The sequence below is a fragment of the Coloeus monedula genome (genome assembly GCF_965178545.1).
Source record: "Coloeus monedula genome assembly, chromosome: 1".
NCBI classification, from domain to species: domain Eukaryota; kingdom Metazoa; phylum Chordata; class Aves; order Passeriformes; family Corvidae; genus Coloeus; species Coloeus monedula.
Window position 1 is genome coordinate 124,109,408 of NC_138781.1, and position 24,997 is coordinate 124,134,404.

The 24,997-nt window shown below is 39.7% G+C and overlaps 1 protein-coding gene across 2 annotated transcripts in view; it reads right to left on the bottom strand.

The window, feature by feature from the left end:
- Positions 1 to 13,334, bottom strand: part of PDE7A (phosphodiesterase 7A) — a 73,205-nt gene extending 59,871 nt beyond the window's left edge. For both annotated transcript variants that reach the window (XM_082291707.1, XM_082291705.1), the window contains exon 1: positions 13,171 to 13,334. In XM_082291707.1, the coding sequence (XP_082147833.1) occupies positions 13,171 to 13,308 (138 nt within the window). In that variant the 5' untranslated portion in view covers positions 13,309 to 13,334. The remainder of the gene's footprint in view (positions 1 to 13,170) is intronic.
- Positions 13,335 to 24,997: the final 11,663 nt, after the last annotated feature.

Sequence of the window (24,997 nt, forward strand, 5' to 3'; positions counted from 1 at the left end):
GCTTTGCCAGGTTAAGTATGAAACTTGACTTCAAATAATTTTAGTTTGTTATGGGTCTAAGTAACCCATATCAGAAGCCTCCTCTGGATATCATTGCCCTGGTGCTTTTACCAAACCCCTTCCAATTGCTCAACTGTGGACTAAGGACAAAATCACATTTTCACAGTCTCCCTTCACAAGCTATTTCAGGCCTGTACTCTCTACTGGTTGACTTTGATGTTGAGACAGCAGTCAAAGGAAGAGTATGGTTTCAGAAAAAAAATACAGAAACTAAAAACTGTAAACAGAGTCTCCATCTGAACCTTCAGTAGAATGAGGCCCACTTCCAAAACCAGGATTCTCTTTCCCTGTGCCCTTGCTTTTACAAGTCACTTCAACCCTAAGTAAAAACTACCTCTCCTCCCAAATTACTAAACACTTTAATAACCACACTCTGAAAGACGCTGTCACTCCATCGTTAGAGCACAGTTCTCACACCTGCACCCACCCAAAGTCAGCATGCCATCCAGAAGCAGGACTGTTAAAGCTGCTGGTGAATTACGTGCTAGGCACACCTCAAATGCGGTCCCTTTATCCCAGTTGCATGCAGGCAGCAGTACTGGACCTGCCGGAATTCGAGACAAGGCAGCAGCACAGGGGGCCCAAATGGGAGGCACAGCACCTATGAGACAATACCATGGACCAGACGCATGTGAAGCAGTTCACATCCTTGTGAGTCCCCAAGAGAGGCTTCAAAGACCACTGGAACAGAAGAGTAAAATCTGTCACACTGCTCTGAAAGTGCTAGAGGCTACTGTATGTTTTCAACAAAGATGAGAAAATTGATACAGAGGCACTGAAGAAGCAATTGAGAAGCAAGCTCAGTGTTGGAAACTGTAACTCAGCAACTATTGCCTCACTGGAGGCCTCTCCATATCGTGTAGGCGCTGCCATGCTCTGCAGCACAATCTCTTTTTCATTCCCTGCAGAGAATTAGCAGCATAGCCCATACCCCCCTGCAAAGAATATCGGGTCATGAGAAGCGGGGATAAAAGCCTACACCAACACTACAAGACAACACATATACACACTCCTAGGTGTCCATGGAAGAGTTAAAAGCTCACAGCTCGCTCTTCCTGACAAGAGCCACTTCCTCCTGTTTCCCAAAGCATTGACCAGTGGAAGCCCTAAAGAGCAGAGATCTGCTTAAAACTTTATTATGTATTACTCTAACAAATTTTCACAATAGATCCATTTTCTTTATTTACCAAACACTTTCATTGGCACCTTTAGAGTGAAGTAAAGCACAAGGCCTCATAAAGACACCTAAAACTTTTATGGACAGTTTCTGAAAGGCTTTATCTGGGCATAAGCCACCATGCAGGAACGTGAAGAAAGCAATGCTACAAAGCAGGCAGCAGCAGAGGTGAGAAAATACAACACATGAAACAAATGTGGATCAATGTGTGCATTCAACAAAACCATACTGTTTTCACAACAATCTCATGAAATGCAAGCGTAATATTCTGCTATCGCACACATCACACAATTACCTGATCTTCACCTTCTCCCAAGGGGAAAAAATCCCAAGAGGCACTGGTGGCACATCTCTCATACTGCCTTTTGTCAGTCCTCAGTCTTTGCTCTCACAAGTACTACAAAGGAGATTTCAGGCATGACCTGAAATTTATGTGGTATCTTCTACAACAAAGATGAAGAGCTACTAAGAGAGGACAGCCATGCACATCACCTTTTCCATCCTCAAGTTTTACTTCAGCTGCAGAACCATCATCTGCTACTGATCCATTCTCTTCTCAAATGCCAGCATGCATGAAATGGAAGCCAGTATGTTTACTACTGCCGCAGCGTCTTCTCTTCCATCACGATCCAGTAAACGTATCAGCAGTATGGCCTATTATATCTCCTGCATGTTGACAGCTCCCAGGAATGCTCTCCTGGTGCTACTCTGGGCAGATGGCATATGACATCCCAACTTGCTCAGAGCACTACTCCTAGTCCAGGGGCTGGGTTCCACACAGGCCCCTAATGAACCCACATACAAATACCTCCACAGGACTGGATGCACTTCAGGACACGATTCAAAATAATTCTGCCAATCAACATAATCAGCATACTGTGTGCTCTACTAAATTCAGCAGAAATGGATGGCTGAACAACTGTGCACACATGTACACAGTCAATCCAGATTTGTTCGATCTGGCAACTCAGTAACATAAAGAACAGCAATTACAGTATGACTGTCCTTGGCCTAAGACATGCTTCAGGGCAAGTTCTACAAAGGAGGTATCTAACAACATGTAACCTGGAAACAGGAAAACCAAAAAGACTAAGAAGAAGAATCCCAACAGTTACCTGACATCACCCTGAAGCACTCCCAACTGTACAACTAATGTGTCATTCTAACCAAAAGCTTCTAAAACCTCACCATATATTATAAAGGCTAGCAATCTAATAAGTAAAAATTTCTTACTTAGAAAGATCAAGTGAAAGCAACAAATATTTCCAAAATTGTTATCTTTAGGATATTATTTTGTCTTGTGACTTGATGGTAGCAAATGGTACAATGAATACTGGTTTTTTCACTTTTCTGAATCTATGCAGCACCTACCATATCTTTATTCAGTTACCACATTTTCATATATATTTATATATTTATTTTCATTTATATATATACAGACTCATTCCCACATACAAACACACACTAGCAGGCCTTTTAAGTATGCTAAACAATTCTCCAAAGACAAATGATAGGACTGAGCCTCATGTTCTCACACACTTCATTTATAAACTGTAGCAACCATAGCTACTTTTCATTAAAAATATGCAGAGAGGAAAGACACGGTTTCACATTAAAATAACCTTACATTTGTACATTATTTTTAAATCACTATTCATACAGACAAGAAAAACAAAAATTTTCTTATTTTGAAGTCCAATAAGCCAAATTTTGAAATTGGATTTTTTACAGGTAAAAAAATAATATAGATTCTTTTGACTTAATGTACTTAATCAAGCATTTGTTCAAAGGTTATCAATAGTCCTTTTAAAATGTTCTTTATCAAGTCAAGTCTATCTAATATCTGAAACACACAGAACCATGGACTCACCTAACAAAGATGAAATTAGAGATTTTGAAGCTGTGTGAATAATAATATATAAAAGACACAGCGGGCACAATGCTTCCTCAGAAATACTAAATACCTGAATACAGTGCACTACTTAATTTGAACAACACCACGGAATTAATCAGCCCACTCTTGATTGCCGAGAAAGTGAAACAATTCCACACAGTTGTCAGCTGTTCTGGACATTCCTCCAACTGCAGTGGAAACAACTTGAATCAGTTTTGCCACACACTGTGTGGCCTGTGCCTGCATATCCCTGCTCCTTCTCTTGCACCAGCACTCCTCAGATCCCGCAACAAAACCAGGGAGAGACAAACGAGAAAATTACTGCTACAAAAATTAAAGGGCTTTCTGCTGCTGCAGGTCAGCAAACTGGCTTTCCACAGGGTCCGAGGAGTGCAACTGTCAGCACTAGAGGAGGAGTAAAGATAGGCAGCTAAAAGGAATTACTGTGCAAGCAATACTGCTTACATTTAACACCACAAGCACTTTGGAACTATGACTCCAGACACTAAATAAAACTCTCACCTGAAAAAGAATTTCCATTTAAAAATAATATTAGTAATAAAAACTATGGCTCCTGTCAACAATAATCATCAACCACAAAGCCTCTCCAAGCACCAAGCACAGCATTACAGCGTGTCAAGGCACAATTAAAAAAACTGCCCTCCTATTTTTCATGACACATTAAACACAAAAATCATTGTACTTAATTTTAACAATCTTAATTTCAGAAGCGTCAGAAACAAAAACCCTCTGTAACATGTATTATTACACTAAGAAACTAGCTTAAGATGTATTTTTTAGCTTTATCGGCCTTTGTCTTCTCCCACCCTAACCAGACCCTTTGCCACCTACACCCAGCATAAGAGAAAAACTTGATATCCTGACTCACAAATTGCTTCCAACACAATCAGATTTTTCAGAACATAGCTTCTTTCCCATGTTCTCATATAAATACAACAATATTAAAAAATAGTCTTAAACTTCAGTAGTCTTAATTTTCTTTCCTATTTATTCAGTCAATCATGAATAATAACTCCTTGTCTAATCCTCTCAAATCATCTTTCCTAACAAGCGTGTGAAAATGGATTAGCCTCAGTGCACAGCTGATTATTTCACTTACAGTCTATTGTATCAAAAGGTGATAGGTGGAGAATTTTAAGCAAGGGCCTTTTATTAAAACAAAAAAAGAAATCCCTTCAGGCCTCAACTTACAATGAAAGGGCACAGCAAAAGTAACATTATAATAATCACAAGAAAAACAAAAAACACAAGGTAACCATAGCTTCAACCATTCAACACCCTTAAGGAGATGAAGCCTTTCTCCTCTTGAAAATAGCCTGAAAGTCAATGCAGATCACAAAGTACAAGCTCAACACAAAGTCAATACAGATCACAAAGTGCAAGCCCAACACAAAACTTCAGGAATTTAGTACCTGCAATTTGCTAGATTTGACTTCTAGTCTTCATTTACGGTAGGTTGCAAAATTCCTGCAATTATCTGAAGCAACAAAGATGTAAGGAGACGGACTAGATGCAGAGGACAGCCACTAGCCTTTTTGAAAGGAGAGGGAAAAAAATTGAGGGGACAACAATTTTTTTTAATATTTGGGACATTATGAGCTTCTCAAGGTTAAAAACTCAAGATTATTCTTTTGTTTTGATTCAGGCAATGAAGCTTTACCATTTCCCCAGTCAATTTGTGAGTTAAATACTAGATGTTTCATCTGGACAAAAATATTATCAGTTTATTTTGTCCAAATGAAAACAAGTTAGGAAAAGCTTATTAAATACATTGTTTAACTCAGTGGAAAGTGCAGAAATTCCTATTATCGCCATGCTAAAAGAAATGTAGCTCAGACTTCACAACAGAAGAAACAGAACAATGGCAGAACTCCATAAAAGATGTACAGTCTAGATCTCATAATAAACAAGAGCATCAAAAAACCCTGACCTTTACTTCCATATATACACATTTATTTAGCAGTTTCATACCATGTTTGCAGCTATACAAAATTACAGATTTTTTCTTTTCCCAATACCAGAAAAAGTTCAATTATTGCAGCTGAAATCTAAAGTCTAAAATTCCAAAGGTAATAATCAAGGAAATTTAAATATTCCAGGCTTTTTGAAACCTGGTTACAGGACTTCACCATTTCAAAAGTGAAGACAGGGCACTACTGATAAGACTCACACCCCTGCCACACACACACATTTCAGAAGATTACTGTGGCACATGAACTTTACTGGAAAGTTTAAGAAAATGGAAGTGCAAGTTCATGCCTGACTAAACATGAAACCTCCTCCTCAGCAAGCCATCAACTGCAACATCAATATATGGGGTGTATTAGCTACAAACACAAAGCAAAAAATAACACAGGCCAGTGCCACTCCTTCCATGACCGCTACAGTTCCTCCACTACCAAACTATGCTATTCAAAGTAATTTTTGTAAGAGTGCTAACTTTTTCTGATCTAGATGTATAACTGAGTCCCTCAGGAAATCACTTGCTTGCCATCAACCTAATGCCATATGTACCTCCATTTTTAAGACAACTAAAAACCATCACATCAGACAGAAACTTCACACAAAGTTTATAAATCCTTTATGTGCCAAGGCTGATCCATCTCCTGAAGTCTCAAGGTTCCTATTACAACTTTTTCCCTCACAGCCTTGGAATACATTTCTGTATATTTTCCTTTGGGTTTTTTTTCCCTTCAGGATAGAATTGACCCCTTGCCCTAAAGAGAGCAACAGGCTGTATTTCACACGTATTAAATATCCAGTTTTATAAGTCAGAGTAGCCTCCAGCTATGTTTGTCATGGGGGGAGAAATAGGAAAAAAATCCCTATGACTGGTAAAGGAAACAGTGTCTTTCTTTCCACATACCTCATCTGGCAGAAAGGACAGGAAGAAATAGTGAAATATTCTGCTAATATAGACCTTTCTTTATTACTCTCATCGCTGCATACTCTTTCTGATGCTCATGCAGGCAGAGGAGGAAGGCCTGCTGCAAATCTTGGCTCTTTCACAACTTCAGCTACAAGCTGAGAAAAGAATTCACCCTCTACCTTGTGATGAAAAGCAGACTCCAGGAATCTTTAATTATAATTATTGTGGGAGTGTGGTCAGGAAGATAGTAAATCAGATTGCCATATCAAAGGTGTACAAAGAGGGGGGAAGTGGGAGGAAAACAGGAGACAGGCTGCTGTAACAGAAGTAAAAAATTCTCAGAGAGGAGGGCAGGGAAGGCAAGATAACAGCCACAAATTTATTTTCAACTAGAAAGAAAACAAAATATTTGGCTACAAATTCCTTACAATACAGCCAGGATGCAAACACACAAATAAACAACTCTCCAACTAACCCCTAAATCTAGTTTCCCAGAACTGCATTTTTATAATAAGATATTTTGTCTTTGGCAGGCTGCCTTGCTGGATTACACATGGTGCTTATTTACACTGCAGTTACTTGTTAATGACATAATCAGAACAAACTGAAGAAAACTTCAGATCTGATGAAACTCAAACTCTTTCAAGGTTTCCTGTGCAGACTGCGTGCATAACTCTGAACTAGAACCTGAGAGGTCTGTGTTGAATTCCCGGTTCCAGACACATGCTTCTTGTGAGACCCTACATGCATGTGCATGCCCACACCATATATTTGTGTTTGCTTATATAAAAAACTTTTTTCAAGCAGAACTGAACATTTCATTCAGCTGTGAATGCACACAAAGGATTATCTGCACTAAATGCTTTATGTAGTATGATTACCGAGATTAAGATTCAAATTTTTAGCATGTCCATCTTTATGCCTTCATTTACACAGAAAAGATATTCTAATAGAATTCACTACATTCCTTCAACCATAAGATACAAGAATTTGTATCTTAGACACACATCTGTAAAATTTACATGTGGAAGGTACTGATACATGTTAACAAAAATTTACACAGCAAAGGACAACCAAGTTACTTTGGTTTCACACTTCTGGGACAAACAAACAAACCAACCAAAAAAAAAAAACCCAAACAAAACAAAACCAAACAACTAAACTAATTTGAGCTGTAAAATTACTCATTATTCCCATGCAGGTTCAGCGAATTTGTAACAAAAGCAAATACAACAGATTTAGTCCAATCCAAAAGGTGTTTCACATATCTGAGCCATAACCTGGCACAACTTGGAAATGCAGTCATGAATCTGACATCTTCAATTCAAGAAAATTACTGAGTAGATGTAGAAATCTACAATTTTAGCAGAAAACCAGTGGAACGTTGCAGATATCAAGTGATGAGGGAAACACAAGAAAACAAGAAGTTAATGGTCACTAACATGATAGAGAACTATTCTAACAGATCACCATTCTATTACCAGCATTTTTTTCCACCATAGGCTTTGCAAAAAAATAAAAGAACTGAAGAAATAAAGATTCAAAATGCAGACGCCCTCAGCATTGTTTTCTACATGCCAAAACTGTAGAACACGTGTCAGAAAACTTACATTATTTCTATGATACGTTATTAACTCAAAACTGAGCTTATTACCACACTGACTCGGAATTAACCCAGTTTGGACACTGTTGCTTTTCTCAAGCAACCTAGAAAAACAGACGTACCTAGCAAACAGGGTTTTTTTTCAGGAAAGCTGCTGAAACAAACATCTGAATTCCAACAACCTGTATTTGCATGCTATTACTACATAATTAGTTCATATAGGATATTGAATATTCATATACTAATGCTGACTTCTTGTAAAATTGTTTTATGGCTAAAATTCAGTATTTCACAACTTAGGCACATAGCTATAATCTCTCTTTTCAAATCAATTACTCTTTAAAGATAGCATCTAAAAATTGAGATTCATACAAAGCACAAAACATACTATTATGCAATCAGGACAAACAAGAATTGACTTTTGGTGATTTAAGACAATCTAATTAATGGGGACTTTAAACTATTATTCTGTTCAAATCTTACATAGACAATTATAAGCCATGAAATAAGCTGCTTTTTGCTGAATCAAAGTACCAATGCTGCTTTACACTACAACATATGAAAAAGTTAATTGGTCATAAAACTCCGGGCATTTTAAAAATGAACTGCCACATAAAATTACTGTAGTGCATGAAAGCTTCAATCAGAGCTTGTCTGTGCTGTGCGTAGAGTCAGCGTCAGTCTCTCCCTCTCATATGAATAGATGCAATCTCAGCAACCAGACACAATAAATACAAGATGAAGGGAATGGCAAGCATAGCAGCAACACAGAATTAATTCCAGAGGCTAGGAATGACAACATGAAAATTATTTTATTATTTTAGCTCATTAATTATTCATGCAGCAGAGATACAGGAAATGGCAGGAGAAATCTAATGAAAGAGCCAGCAATTGAGAAGCACTGATGAAGAGGATTAGAAAGATATAGAAGAAAAGTTATGAAAAATGGTGGATGAGAAAAGAAAGGGGCTTAGGGCAAGGTTTCGCAGTAGGGCAAACATAAGGCATTCCTTCTTCTCCACTGCTCGTTACTCCTGGTCTAGCATTGCGGTGTGCTGCTTCCTCCTTACTAACAGTCACAATCATTTATGAAACTGTACAGTGAGTCAGCCAAGGCTGAAAAATAACCTGATCAAAATAAAAAAAGAAGTTGATACAACTAAGAGCAGAAGAGTAGAAAAGAGCAGGAGTAGAAATGAGCAGCTGCAAGAGAAAAATAGGTCATGCCAACACTTCTCTCAGCAAAAAGGTGCAACCATGGGATTAAAGACCAATGTCTATGTCCAGACCACATAAATACACCTCTCAACTGCATCTTTTAACTTACCATGCTACATGCAGAGCAAAACATGTTTGGATCACATCAGGTGACAAACAGTGACAACACGAAATACATAGCAAATAAAAATACATAGCAAAAGGTGGCCTAAGCACTTTTCTAATGCTGGGAAAGAGGAAGTATACACCTTTCACTGAAGAATCAACCAATGCAGTAGATTTCCAGTTGCTCTTAGTGACTTTTTCCCCCCACTTCATCTCCCAAGTCAAATCCAGGATTCCATGTGCACAATCTACAGTTTATTGTTCAAGTGTATATCCCCTGAGAGTCACCAAGTATGACACTATATTGCTTAAGTGCATGAAATGGAGATGCAATGAAGAAGCATCATGAACCAGGTTATCAAACACCAGGCAGCAGTATATGGTAGTGCCTGGTACACAGTAGTACTTGGTACTTCAGGTGGAGACAGTGCCTACATTTCTGAGATTCAAATGGAGTCTTCTATTATTTGTTCCATTCCCTCTTCATGCAATTTCATCATTAGGAGACATTTTCTTTATCATCATCAATTTCACTCATTTAAAGACAGAAAGGCTAAAGCTAGATCTTTACTTCTATTCAGACACTGCTACTAGATACCACTGATGCCACTTTTGGAAGAACTGAAGAGACTGCAGAACCAGTTACAAAGTAGAGGCATGGAAATGAGTCAAAAATAGCAGGTTAGGCCAAAGTTTTCGTACTCATTTGTGATATGTTTATGTCAATTCAACATGGGGTGAGGGGGAGTGCAATGCAGGACAATCTAAAAGTAGCTTGCAGCAACGTTTGTGAAGTGGTTTCCATTATAAACCCTTATTCATAAAAATGCAGACTAAGAATTTTCACACTAAGTACAGTTCAAGAAACTTCTTTATTACTATTAACAACACAAGTTAAAAACTAGATGAGGCAGTAAACCAAAAATTGTTCTCTGAAAACTCAGCTTTAATTTGAAAACATAATTTTGTAACATTTGGAATGAACACCATGAATGTATGGCCCAAAGTACTAGTTAACATCCACCTGATCTCACAGTGAACCTAAATTCAAATCTCATCAATGTGAAATGTCCTGGTCATTTCAACACTTACACATTCAAATGTCCTTAAAAACAGCTTTTAACACTAGCATTTAAAATTGTTTCATATTTAAAGACAATTATTAACCAAACATTTGTATAAACCCATACAATAGCAGCATTTCACCTGACTGGACTTGAACAAGAAATATTACAAGTAACCTTCAGATGTCACCTCCATTATTTTTGTTGTAAAAACTTTGAAATTAACAAAAATTAAGATTATAGAGAAATAATTCATACATAAAAGAAAACTACAAGGAAAAAGGAATATGCCTTTCTCTGCATTTATTTGGTATAGTAAAAAGTGCAAATTACCACAAGGAAGACTTAATTTCGGTATTAAGATAGAACTCTCTTATAACAAGAACAGTTAAGCACTATTAAGAACAGTTGACCAGTGAGATTGTGTAATTTCTATTACTTAAGGCTTTCATGAATTTCAAAAGCCTAGTGGTATCATCTTTTCCTTTAAATTGGTTCTGACAAACTTCACTAAGCCTATTTTATTCAAAGTGATGGCAGGAAGCTACCAAGCTTCCTGCTTGTGTTAGTTTTCTGCTGTTTTAGTGAACCAAATGAGCAAACACCTGACAAACATCAGAGATGGCACAGAGGAAGCAGTAATAACACGTGCCCAGTGTCAAGGCTTTTAACCTTCAACAATAATGAGTTATGTCAACTCACCTCACCTCGTAAGACTATATCTTAAAAAACAGATTAAGCAAACAGATTAGACTGCCAATAACACTGTAAGTACAATTTATCCTTCCTGGGCCTGAGAGGACTAGACCAGAATTCTCGAGGTCATTTCTAGCACCACTCTATTTAAGCTTCAAAAAAGCAACACACAGCTCATTTTGAACCCATGTAGTGAAACGTTAACAAAACAGAAATTTTACTTAATATATTAAGAGATAAATATTTGCCTGCTTAGGACTGTCACAATTAAATGGCATATCTAATGTAGTGTGCATTTATCTCATGTATGTTTCCTATGTAAAATACCTTATTGCTGGAAGGATAAGCCTAAAACATCTTATGACTCAATCATGTCACTTTTAATTCCTAACCAGGAATGCAATTTTCAAGACCTTACATTTTTCAAGAAAATCTGCTAAATGCATATTAGCTGTAAAATGCTGGCTGTATATACCAGTTCCTTGGGTACACATCTCCAGTTTTTCTCCTATTGCTCAAAGCTAGCTGGAGCAGAAGACTGAAAATGACAAACTGATAAGGGTTCAGCTCTCTTTGAACAGGAACAAAACTGGAATACTCCGAGTCTTACAAGAGACTTGTAAGGTAAAGCTAAATTCAGGAGTTAGACAGGATCACTAATCTCACTGGTGATGCTTCTTGGTCCATCATTTACGCCAACTTGTGATTGCAGGTCTGGTAGACCTATTCACATCCTATTGTTTGCAGGGGACTTCAGTGAAAAGGAAAAAAAAAAGGTAAAGCTGTACTCTAATCAGATGTCCAATAACAGCAAAGGCTCCCTCACTTAAATATCCTAATTCCTTTTTATTAATGCATAAACTTAGCTACTTGGTTTATGCAGACAGAATACTACTTGGTCAAGCACACATAGTTTCCTTTTTTTACAAGTTATTCAAGAACCTCTTCCTGGAACTCACTAATATACCTGCAGCATATTGGTCAGAAAATAAGGAATTCATTGAGAAGTTGAAAGTTGAGGAAAAAATCCCAAAACACTTTAAATGTCAACAGCATATTTAATTTGGTAAGCTTGTATACATTTCATCCATCATCTGTTCTGGAGACCATACAGAAAGGAATACAACATACCACCTTGACAATTCTGCCTATTCCTTTTCAGAAAACCACGAATGCTTCAAACAAGGGAGACTCTTATCTGCACAGAACAAAGCATGGGTTGGACTTTCAAGACGACTTATACGTATGGAAAAGTCACCATCACCAAGTACAGCTCAAAACAAGCAGTAAGAATGGAAAAGATCCTAACTTGGTTGCTACATGGAAAATTAATTTGCCATAAAACCAAAGATTTTATCAATTATTACATTTATACTCAGGGAAGGGAGCATTGTCAACATATGTTCATCTTCATTTGCTTGCTAATAATTATTCCCATATGCATTCAAATTCCTGGTCATTAACACAGTATTTTGTTGATTTTTCCTGTACAAACATACATGTGCCTAATGCTCACACACACACACAGAGCTTCACTACTACTAAACAGGGGACAAAGCCAAAAGCTACTGGTAGCTCTGTACTTTCTACACAGATGTATGTGTAGCAGAGCAAGTCATGAGAAAAAAAGTAGAAAAACTTAATAAGATACACCAAAAATGTGCAGAACAAAAAAATACCATTACATATGGGAAGACAACATCTTCCGTAAGGACAACATACTTCACAGCACTTAAACAGATCTTTCAATCTCGACATAGGAAATCCCTCGAAGCCAAAACGGGCTGACTCCCCACCAAAACATATGCTTTTCACCATAATTCCAGATTTTCTCCAGAGACTTCCGCCAGAATATAATTTTATCACTGGGTGCTGGGAAACCATACTAACGCACATCCAGAAATTTAGGGCAGTGCTCACAAGAAAAACCTGCCTTTTGTCCTGATAGTTATAATGACCTTTTTCACAGTATTTCCAACACGATCAGATGAAACAAAATACAGTACAGTTCACATTGTGACTGATGTAATATGGGCTGGGAACAATACCGTGGAAACGAAAAAGCCAAGGATCTTTGTCTCCTTCTAGACAGATTGCCAAGTCTCAATAGTTGGAGGGAGAAAAAGCAGAGCATCCCAAATAAAACACTGCAATGCATGTTCACCATTTCAGTAAAGTCGCTGCAGCTTTTGGCAACCCCATAGGAAATTTGCACCCTTCAAAGAAAGCCCAAGCTAAAAAGAACAGCTAAAAAACAGCCCTAGCTTAAAAACTGCAGGAGAAACAACCCACTGGCTGTGGAGATAAACCCCAAGGAGTTCAGCACTCGCATCGCAAGCGATGCTAAATAGATAACCCCAGCAATAACTAGTCATAAAAATATTAAATGCTGTATTATCTCGCCACCGCCGCCGGTATTCGGGGCAGGCGGACAAGGGCGGCGGGCCCGGCGGCAGTGCCTACCTGCGAGAGCTGCCGGGGGTTGGGGCAGCCGAAGAGCGCGGAGCTGGAGCTGAAGCTGATGGCCCCTCTGCGGCTGAGGACGTGCTGCGGCACCGGCCTGTCCAGCGGCAGCACGGGCAGCTGGTAACATACTTCCATTGACGAAGCCTCCGTGCGCCGGCCCGCCGCGGGGCAGCGGCCTCGCCCGCCGCACCTGCCCGCGCAGGGCTCGCCGCAGCGGGAAAGGACGGGCGGCGAAGCCCCGCGGGGGCCCGGCGCCTCCTCGCCGCCCCCGCGCCCCCCGGGGGGCCGGGCCGGGCCGCGCCGGGCCCCGCGCCTTTGTGCTTCGCCGCCGCCAAAGCCCGGCGGGAGCCGCCGGCGGGAGCGAGGGGGAGGCGGCGGAGCGGGACGGCTCTGTCAGCGCCCGGGGCGGCAAGTCCCGGCCCGCAGCCCGCGGCCGCCGCTGCTCCCTGCCTCAGGCGCGCTACCGCCGGCGGGAGCCGCTGTCAGCCCCGCTGCCCGGCGCCGCGCATGGAGGGCCGGGGGCCGCGCTGAGGGAGACACGCGCCGCGCTTGCCCCTATTGTCCGGCACAGCCGGGAGCGGGAGGAGGAGGAGGAGGCGCCGCTCTGTCGAGGGGAAGGGGCCGGGCCGTCGGAGAGGGGACCCGGGGAGGAGGGGGAGGAGGAGAAGGAGGAGGAGGAGAACGGATAGGAGGAGGAGGAGGAGGGATGGCGCCTCCGCCCCGCCCGCGCGCGGCGGCCCGGCTGGAGGAGCAGGCACGAGCCCGGCGGACCGTGCGTGGGTCGCGCGGCTGGCGACACGCGCAGAGCAGCGTCATCACGTCACCGCTGCCCACACTCTCCCCCGTCCGCGCGCACCAGGCAGGGGCGGCTCGGCGGGCGCTGCGCGCCGCGCGCATGCGCCCTGTCCCCTCCCCCTGGCGCCTTCGCAGGGGCCGGGGGCGGCACCGCCCTCCTTCCCTCCCTTCGCTCCCTTCAGAGTCACAAAATCACGGAACGGATTAGGCTGGAAAAGGCCTGATAGATCATCGAGTCCAGCCTGTGACACAACACCACCACGTCAACTAGACCATGGCACGAAGTGCCATGTCCAGTCTTTCCTTAAACACTTCCAAGGACGGTGACTTCACCACTTCCCTGGTCAGCCCATTCCAGTATCTAGTCACCCTTTCTGTGAAGAAACTCTTTCTAATGTCCAACCTGAACCTCCTCTGGTGCAGCTTAAGACTATGTCCTCTCATCCTGTCGCTGGTTGACTGGGAGCCCCATCCAGCTACAACCTCCTTTGAGGGAGCTGTACAGAGTCATAATGTCACCCCTGAGCCTCCTTTTCTCCCAGGGGACTAAACACCCCCAGCTCCCTCAGCTGCTTTTCAGATTTGTGCTCCAGACTCTTAAGCCACTCCATTACTCTTCTCTGGAGTTGCTCCAGCACTTCAGTGTTCTTCCTGAATTGAGGGCCCCAAAACTGGACACAGTACCCGAGGCGCAGCACTGCTTGGGTGAAGACCCAAGGGGTCCTGGAACCCCCAGGCCAGAAAGGTGGGAAGTGGGGGTTTGACTCAGTACCCCTGTGTCATAAAATGCCATCCCCGAGGGAACAGCATGAGGTTGTGTCAGGAGAGGTTTAGGTCAGATATTGGGAAAATGTTCTTCACCCAGAGGGCAGTGGGGCACTGGAACAGGCTCCCCAGGGAAGTGGTCACAGCACCGGCCTGACAGAGTTCAAGGAGTGTTTTGACAACACTCTCAGCCACGTGGTGACTCTTGGGGATGGCTCTGCACAGGGACAGGAGTTGGACTATGATGATCCCTTCCAACTCAGGATATTCTGTGGTTCTGTGTCCGTCACTCCTCAGTTCCCTATACCCCCTTCCCCTGCCCACCCCTCCCCACAGGCTGTGCCTTTATACAGGGGGAGCGGCACTGAGGGGGCTGTGGTGTCACCAGGGCCAGATCCGCCTTCTGTGGCTGCTCCTGTGGGAGGCTGGGCACTGGTCAGTACATCCTGGCCTTGAACACCCAACTTGGGCAGATGCTTGAAAACCAAACACAGAAAGATAGTTTTGTTTCAAAATGCATTATCCATCAAATGCAATACACTGGGGAGTTTGTATTTGCATTTGAACCACTGTGGTTCATTTTTAGAGTGTGGAGAGTTGGGATTTTTTGCAAGACAAAGAGGTAAAACCATGTAATTTTTGTTAAGGTAAAAAATTAGGTTCCTGCAAACCACACAACTCCAGGAATTGGACTTTAAGGTAGAAAAGGAATAATTCATGACATGATCTAGTGGGCTATAGCTATGTACATCACATTAGCTGGGACACTTAGAAATAAACTTTTCTTTTTTTTTTTTTTTTTAAGGACTAAACTTCCCTTTGTCTCTCTTCAACTGCTTTTTTTTTTTTTTTTCCCATCCTTTCATCTCTTTTATTTCTCCATCATAAAAAAATTCCTAAATATAGCATGATAGGTAAGGGAACGTTTCTGTTCTTTGAATAATATATGAAGTGCCTGTACCCACTTAAAAATCAGATTTTGCAAAATGATTCATATGATTTAATTTTGCATAATACATTGTTCTTCTAAGTGCTTGCTTACTGGCAGAAAGGTTTAGATTTCACATGATAGTGGTTATTTATAGGCAATGGCACAGCTTTGGAGGAACCCATTTGGAAAGAATAGGTGGTTTGTATGGAGGATTTTCATCTGTTTGAACTAGTTCTAGAAGCAAGAAGTTTTATAGATGTGGACTGATGGCCATTTCACCCTGAGCCGTGAAGTTAACAAATGCACCTTGTTCTTTTGCAGAACTGTAATCCCACCTTGTCTTATGGATAGCCAAAAGAACATATGGACACATGAGGAGGACACTGGATCAACTGCTGTGTCTAAAGAGCTTTTTTCAGCTGTTTTTCCCCCTTTTTTTCAAATAAAAATTTCACAAGCATTCTCAGTATGATTTGATAATGTATGCATGCAATAATTCGAGATATAATAAGCACATGGTCGTTCAAAGTAAAATAACGTACTCAGCCTTTTTTTCCCAGTAATTAAGACATGTCAGGTTTTCTTCTGCATTCTTTGACAGTTTACTCACATTTGGCCTGCTTACATTAAATCAGCAGTGCATCTGAGTTACTGATAGAACTCCACCAGCTTCACTGGTGTCAGGATTTCCCTCTCCCAATAATTTTTCAAAATTACTTTTGGTTTTTTTCTACTAATAACGAATTTGTTTTCCATTCTCAGGTAGGATGGATTTTTATTCTAATCAATCTAAAATTCAGTTCATCAAAAATATACCATTTTTTTATGGGGGAAAAAAGCATATTCTTACTTTCACAATATAAACAGTGTAAATTTCAATCCTATGTGGTCAAACTATGTGTGTGTTCTAAGGTTCTTATCAGCTCTGCATATTTTCCTTCTGATTAGTTGAAATTAGTTCTTTAAGGACACTTTAATTTTCAGTCTGAGACAGTATAGCCCTAAATAACATAACCAGTATTGTCCCTCAGATTATCTTTGATCTCTAATTAATGTTACATAAACACCTTTCAGGTAACTGAAATACATTGTTATGAAGTTAGCATAGACTTTCCAGGCAGTAACTGCTTCCATATGTGTGCTGTTTTCAGGACACAAATTGCTGTTTTTTAAATAAATACAGAAGTTATTAATGTTAGCATGATGTTGATTTCAAGTGAATTTACAAGGAAGACTCTTAGAGAATCATAGAATGGTTTGGGTTGGGAGGGACCCTAAATATCATCTAGTTCCAACCCCCAGGCTTACCCCAGGATGACAGACAAAGCCTTAAAATTATGGGGTAAGTCACACATTTTCAGCCTAAATATGTTTGTTGCAAAAAGACTGCATATTCTGTGACTTATATCCTGCCAATTCTGTGTGCTGTCTTCGCTTGCCACACACTAAGAGCTTGGAGAAAAGGAAGGAGGGTTTTTACTGATTTTTGTCATAGAGGTATAACAACACCAAAGTGTTTATTCACAGCATTTTGTTTGAATTAAATTTCAACCACAGATTTCTTTGAGTACTATGGTACTGCGTGTCTTAAATGCATCATAGGATTTCATGAGGTGCCATAGTTCAGCCGTGTAAGCCCTGTGTCTTGTGAATTCTTTATCAAGGCAGATATAGCTATTAATTAGAATATTCAAATTTAAGGAGCGTTAATAATGTTTCAACGTTTCTTTTCACATTTGCATTTTATGTCTTTTACACATCGTTATTATTTTCAGGGTGCTGTCCAGCAAGGAGGGAGCATTACTGATGGCCAGATTTATCACAAAGAATAGCACTTGTGAAAGTGGAGAGATGGAAGATCACAAAATCTGAGTTAGTTTAGTTTCCTGGTTACTGTGAAAAGAAGATGAAATCACACAGGTACTCCAGCAAGACCTTCTGCTGGATTAACTACATGGCACGGAGTGCCTCTCTGGGGCACAGCCAGCCAACACTGGCAGAACTGAACAGTCTGAACAGAAGAGGATGCTTTTCCCATGTTCTCTGTACAAAATGGAAAATAAAGATCCTCAGAGGCATAACGCGCTTGTACTTTGAAAACACCTGAGAACAGAGGAAATATTTATTTGTACAGGTACATGATCAAAACAAGCACAAGAGGCTTTAGTTTTTCTTCTTACCTGAAGAAGTTATGTGGTATAAAAATCAGGGTTATTTCTGTAGACAAGTAAAAAGTCTCTTCATTTGTTACATCCCCAGCAACAGCATTTTTAGACATTGTTTTTGGCATTTCTTTGGCACAGAACCACATAATCCTTTTTTTTCTACCCAGAGTTATTGTCTGAGTGAATACTGTATATTTCCATAGGAATTTCAGACATCTGGCAGCTCAGTTGAACTGTACTTCTCTCCCTATTTGGTGTGTCCCTTCCCTGTGCCTTGCCCTGGGTCTGCGCTGGGCTTGTTTGAATTGTTGTGGCAGTACGACATTCTTGTTTCCTCTTTGGTTTGACATCCCCTGCACCCCGGATATTTTCTGCAGGACTTTGCATCATCCCCTCCGTTTGTTCATCCTTCCTGAGTGCGATAATTTGCACTTGCCTTCACCTGAGTGTATGTATTGTGATTTCCTCAACCCATTTTTTTGGTTGGTCAAGATTGAATACTAGTCATGTCCTTCAGTATACTCCCAGACTTTCCTGGCTCTCTGTCATCTGTAATTTTAATAAGCATGGTCTCAAAACAACTCGGCAGTAAAAATTCCATGATTGAGTTAGTCTATGACCTGGAAGAGGTCTGAAGAATGGTATTTGTGTATCCTGTCAACTCCAGTATTTAGTATCCTGTCAACTCATGCTAACTCCTCTGGGAATGATTTTTTGGATCCATATTGCAGTAGCTTTATCTTTTCTATGGCCCATGTTCATCTTTCCTAACTTTAGAGGCTTAACCTGGAGAGCAGTTGCCTAAGGCTAATTTCATAGTCAATAATTAAGGGAAAGACAGCAGGCCCTTCAAGTTGTTCTTTGAAGTTGCCTTTCTCCTCACTGAAAGGAAGGAGCACGGTGTAACCTTTCTCCTAGTTTAAGTGTGCTTCAGTTTGTGTCTGTGAAGTCCATCAGATGAAGTGGGATATGTGATGGTGTTTATGGCAGTGTCAGGGTGGCCCGTGGAGAAGGACGGTGTCAGCGAAGACAAGCTAAGTCATGTGTGCCATGTTCCCATTAGCTGCAGGTTTTGTCACTCTGCTGGAGAGGCAGATAAAGTCTGTTTGACTTGTCTGGGCAGACTGCTTGTTTGCTTTTGCTTCAGCTTCTGGTATTTTGAATATTATATTGAAAACTGTTTAGAATACTTTCAATTTTTGTAATAACTTCGGTTTCACTAAACTGACAGTGGCTAATAGACATGTCCCAATCTATGCCAAAATCAGCAAGATGGAGCAGAAAGTTAAAGCGTGATCCCAGAGCATTTCAAGTTTTAATTTGCTTCCAGTCCTAAGGATCATCCTCTATGCTTACTTTAAGACTAGAGTCTTACTGACGAGTTATAGCCTCCAGGAACAGGACTGACTGTGGAAACAGGCTAACAAAAGTCAGTTCTAAACACCACTACAGACTGTCGTAAGTTTAATATGGGTTCAAAGCCAGCTTCTTCTAACTCCACTGAAGATATTATTGGGAATAATTCTTTCTAAATGCACTTCGAAAAAGTTCTACCTAGAGTGCACACAGCTTAACTGGTCTGAGCCACTGAAGTTCTGGTTATTCAGTGATTATGGTTACCTGGACAAAAATCCTCACACTACAGTTAAAATGACTAAGGGCGTTGGTGTCAGCATAAGCCTGTGGAGAAAGCTTCTCTTTGTGTCATTTTTACATGAATAATAACAGCTGATGTGCAGAATATTTTTAATACCTGAGTGGGAGGATATGAGAACCCCAGGTGCAGTTTCTGAGGTGCAGCTTACAAGTTTAATGGTGTTATTAGAAGCTGAAAATTCACAGCTTTGTATGTAGGTAATGGAGGTGGGTCTGGACCCCTATGAACAGATGTAACAAATTCATTGCACATTCACCAGCTGAATCATTTCTTAGCATGCCATTCAGTGTAGAGTACCCGGTAGCCTCCATGATAAACTGCAGAGCATCAATCACTCATTCTATCTTTAGAAAATCCAGTGGTTTATTTTGATTTGATTTGGTAGCTTTTTATAATATTTTATGTTCTGCCCTAATACCTCATTGAAATTGCACATCCTTTCTAGATTTCTTTACATGAAGGTGTAATTTTTAGCACAGTCTTTGCAAGGATTTTCTAAAGCAATTTTGACTTTAATTTTTTAAAAATTTCCCCATAATTAGGGATTAGAGTTAGACTTGGATTTGGCAGTCATGTTTATGTTCAAAAGATTCCCGATGTTACGTCTGATCCTTTATTGGCCTATTGGTATGACTGAGTCTGTCAAATACTGACAGAAGTGAAATAATGAGCTAAAGTTGCTGCTGACCAACTAGGCTGAAGCAACAGTGTTTTATTAATCTCACTGCGTTGTGTTATCAAAAATCAAAGGAACGCTTTGCGTTTAAAGGTCAAAAATTAGACCTTTCTTGAGGTCCTGCCTTCTTCTAGGGCAGAAGGGGCTTTCCACTGAATTAATTCTGCAGCAGGTCCTGTCGTGAAATAAGCCCACAGGAGAAGCAGCTAATGCAATTCCTATTTAAAAAATAAATAAATCAAGCATGAGCTTTAACTAGTCCTGGTTTTTATAAGACCAGTGCTGGCAATAGAATTTTTTCAGACAAAGCACATTTTAATTTATGCCTGGTTATATTAAAGATATATGAAAGATGAGCACACTCCCTATTTGCAGAAGCTTATTTGTATGAAAATGTAGACTAGTTGCTTTTTTAGAAATGCTGAAATTAATGAAACATTTCTTGCAACAAAAGGACACTTTAGCAACAGTCTCCCTTTGGTGTATGAAGCAAATCAGAAATGGGAATTGGAGTAACTTGCAGCATTTACACATCTGATAATTTGGATGACTATATGCAGGAACATACAGTCTTTCTCTTACACCTACATTCCTCTTGCATTTTGGCTTTCTTACTATTCAATTTTATTTTTATTGAAGGGCTATTCTGTGCAATTATTCCCTCACAAAAGAGTTAAGTTGAAATAAATATTAACTACTATTAGAATTAGCAATCTCATTCAGAGAATCACATTAGTAGTAAAACTGCATACTAATTAATATTCAAATAAAATTACTTCATTATATTCCAAGCAGTTATTTTTCTGCCTTTTCAAAAAATGCTTAAGCATACTACCTCAGTTTCTCCATTAAATTAGAGCTTGCTTCAGAAATTAATCAGGATTTTCATTTTTTTGTGCTTCCTTTTCAGCTCATTGGTGGAACTGCTCTTCTATCCAAACCTACAGCAGTAGGTAGATTACCTAATCCTATTCAGATGAATAGAAGTGTGAGGATTAAATATTTGCAGCTACTCTTGTTTTTCCACCATGTAGCACCCTGACATTTCTTTGTGAAGGAAAGAATGTGTCACGGTTAGCATTAGCATGACTTCTCCTGCAAGTCTGGAAAAACATCTGTCATTCTGCCAGTCTTCCCATTAACTACCTGAGCAAATGCAGCGAGAAGATTTCATTACTTTCAAGAGACTAGCTCTGCTTTTATTTAGGTTTATTCTTTGCTAGACCTTTTGTTTTTTACAACTGCGAAAAGGTAACTGGCATGCTGTCACATTTACAGCTCACTAAATTTCTATGTGCTTAATGCAATTAATACTGGAAGGAATACTGCCAACATGTCAACAAAAATGCAATGAAGTGATGTGAGGGCTAGTTTACAGAAATTCCTGAACTCAACTTTGTCTTGACCAAATGAAAGAAAATTGTTCTTTTAAGACAAGTGCATACTAAAAGGATTAGCTCTGATAAACTTTTATGTTCAGCTAAAAGACAGCCTGGGTACTAGGAGAACATATTTTGATCAATTTCTTAAAAGCAGCTTTGCATTTAATTAGAGACAAGTCTCGTGTTTTAAAAGCTGAATGGGGGAGGGGGTGGGGAAGGAGGGAGTAGTACACTAAAACACAGAGGCTGAGCCCCGTAATGGTGTGGAGCACACTGGAAATCTGGTTTTAAAATACACATTTTGCTAATACACGTTGTGCTAAACTAGATCCTGCTGTGCAGAGAGGCCATGCCCCTCCATCTCACTCCTCCTGCCTATTTGCTTCTGCCAGCCAAACAGCACAGCTGGTACAAGGTGCAGGTATGTAACTCGCAATGGGGATGCCCCTTTTGGAGTCATTAGACCTCATCATTTGTATCATAAAAACTCACCTACATGTTGTAAATCAGCATTATGTAAGGAATTACTCAGATACTCTATAATTCAAAAAGTGGTTCATTTTAGAAAATCTAGTTTTAAAATCTCACAGAAATATATTCATTGGAATATATGAGTAACATAATTAAATATATAACAGATAAGAGTGATATGTAATGTATATATGGAATATATAACATGTCTAATATTTATGTAATATATTTATGATACAAGATAGACATAGCAGAAATTGTGGTGAAAATATAGGTTAATTGGCATAAAGTGTTAGTGGTACAAAGCATATACTTAATTTTCTGCGTGTTCTTACATGCTTTGCTGAGCTGGGATTATGGAGAGCACCCTCTAGTCATGTCAGAACATCAGTTAAATCTACATAAATCAATACCATGTCAGCAGTTTTCTAGATTAAATTACATGACTAGGAATTTGTAGACTACTTTATACAAGTGTAGGCCTAAGAAAATAAGCAGCTTTTTAAATGTTTCATCTTACCTTGGACTCTGAATGTTTGTTAATATAATTCTTTAGTAAGAAATTTCATACTACAATGTATAAAATCTGAATAAATGTACTAGTCTGCAAATGGTTCAAAACCTGCAAGGCTGAGTGTTTTATAGAATACCTAAAACCAGGAAAAACCATGACGTCTGCTTAGTTCTATGAAGGAGGTTTTACTTACACACCCAGCTCCTGACTACACAAAATAAGTAGAAAGCCCTGTCTAAAAAGACAGAAAGAGTAAAACCCCCAAAAGAAATGCTGACATTACTGCAGACCACAAAGAACTGAGAACAGGCCCAAAAAGTTTAATTTGGCGAAAGATTGCTTATCTTGCTGTGATCTTGAAATAGATGATCTGTGGGCAAATGACATGTCATTGCATCTGTAACCAAAATAATCAATTCCCAGATAATGGGAGAATTTACTTTCATTTGTTAGAAGTCAGAATTGATACTAATACACTGCAAGTCAATACCATTTGCATTACAAGTGCCAGGTTTATGGCAAGATGCAGAAAAAAATGTACAGTGTGAAGCTATGCTCCCGAACAGCGTATAAATTCAAAGCATAAATTGCTTTATAATTCAGTTTTCAGTTATAGTTTTGTTTTCTTGACACTTTATCACATCTGTATGCATGAATGTCCATTTGTGGAAAAAACTGATGAAATAGATCTTTCTAAACACTACTTGGAAAAAAACAAATGTTCATCCTACAAACTTATTCATAATTGCTACTTATCAAATGTAGGAACAAACATTGTCATGTATGCAATTTGTAACAATACATTAATTTAAATTTCATGTGACTTTCAAATAAAATAGGAAAAGGAAAATCGGTGAAATGTGCTATTGCCTGGCACCAGCAAAGGGGATTGCGATGTGAATCAACAGTAGCAGCATATACTGACTGTTACCAAGTAGTACATAATAGGGATCCTGTTCTGCTCGGTTTTGACATGCATTCTGCAGCACCCCATTTCCCCTTTCTATGGCACAGAGTCCACGCACACCCTGTAAGTCTTTATAATACTGCTACATTCCAACCAATTTCTACTTGCTCTAAAGAAGGGCTTTTGCTCTGCTTTCCTAGAAAAGCTTCACATCTTCAGATTTGTGATTTTGGAATAAAATAAACAGTGGAAATCTGGAGAGTTAGTTGTTATTTGATAGTCTGATTTCCCATTGTTAGAATTGTACAAAGCTTCATGCAGAAGCTGATTCAGGGTTAACCTTGGCTGGGGACTGATTGTGCAGCAGGGCAGCAGTAGTTCCCATGCCTTCTTAAGTGGCTTAGGTAGTCTGCTGCTAGGATACCAGAGTTTGGGAATCCCTATCTAATATTTGCAAACTGTTTTGAAATAATATTTTGAAGTAACATGTAAAAGTTTGAAGAGCTGTTTTTTTAAGGAAAGCAAAAAAATAAAGTATCTCACTTCCCCTGAAATGAATCATCCTCCCCCCCACTTTTGGAAAAAAAACCCCACACTGTAAAATTTAATGTGAGTAAAACGCATAAGGTTCCTCAGTCATGTACAGTAATTTATGGAAAATTTTATAAATAAGAGTTGCAAATTATTGGGTGCTCATTTTCTGCCAATCTCGATTGGGAGTTCTGTTACTGATTTATAGAGGGCTGGGAGCTCACCTTCAGAATCAAAAGGACATTAAAAATTATTTTGTAGAGTTAATAGTAATCATAAAAATCTTTATTGAATTCTGTGTAATTTCCATGAAGTCCTTAGGACTCCCTGATATAATAAATGTCTTATAATCCATTTGTCTGAACTAAGAAATAGGAGCCTGTGAATATTTCCCTCTGAAAATTGTTTTCAGGTAAAGTGTAATTTCTCATTTATTGATAGCAATTGCCGCTGCATTTTGTGGCCTGAATTTTCTATTGCAATCGATAGATAAATCATAAAGTTGAAAAATTCAAGATGTTCTTTAGCAGAGAATAAATGCCAGCAGTCTCTACCTTTATGGTTACATTGACCTTATTATAGGCAAATCAGCCAACTTGAAAATAAGCAAGCACTAAGCAGTGGCCATAATTTTAATACTGCTTTCTTGCTCAGAAGGACAGCCCCCGCTCTGTTGTCACAGCTGCCTAATTGAAATTTGATCACACAGCTGGATCACTGGTCACGCACCAGTGACCGCTCCACGGCTTTGGCTGCTCGTTGCTGTTACACTAACTTTTTGTTTCCCAATCATAAGCAAATTAAAGCAGGCAGCTGCAAATTCATCAATAGGTTAAATTCATTAGCTGTTCTCTCTATGAAATAAACAGGAAAATTAAGCTCTTCTTGGTCTTAATTAGTTCTTATAAAAGTTGGCAGGGAAACAAAGACATTTGTACACTCCTTTATTTTTATAAGAGACTTGCCTGAAAGAAAAACCTCAGACATGTAATTTCCTTTTTTTTTTTTTTCTCCTCCCCTGCTTAATGCT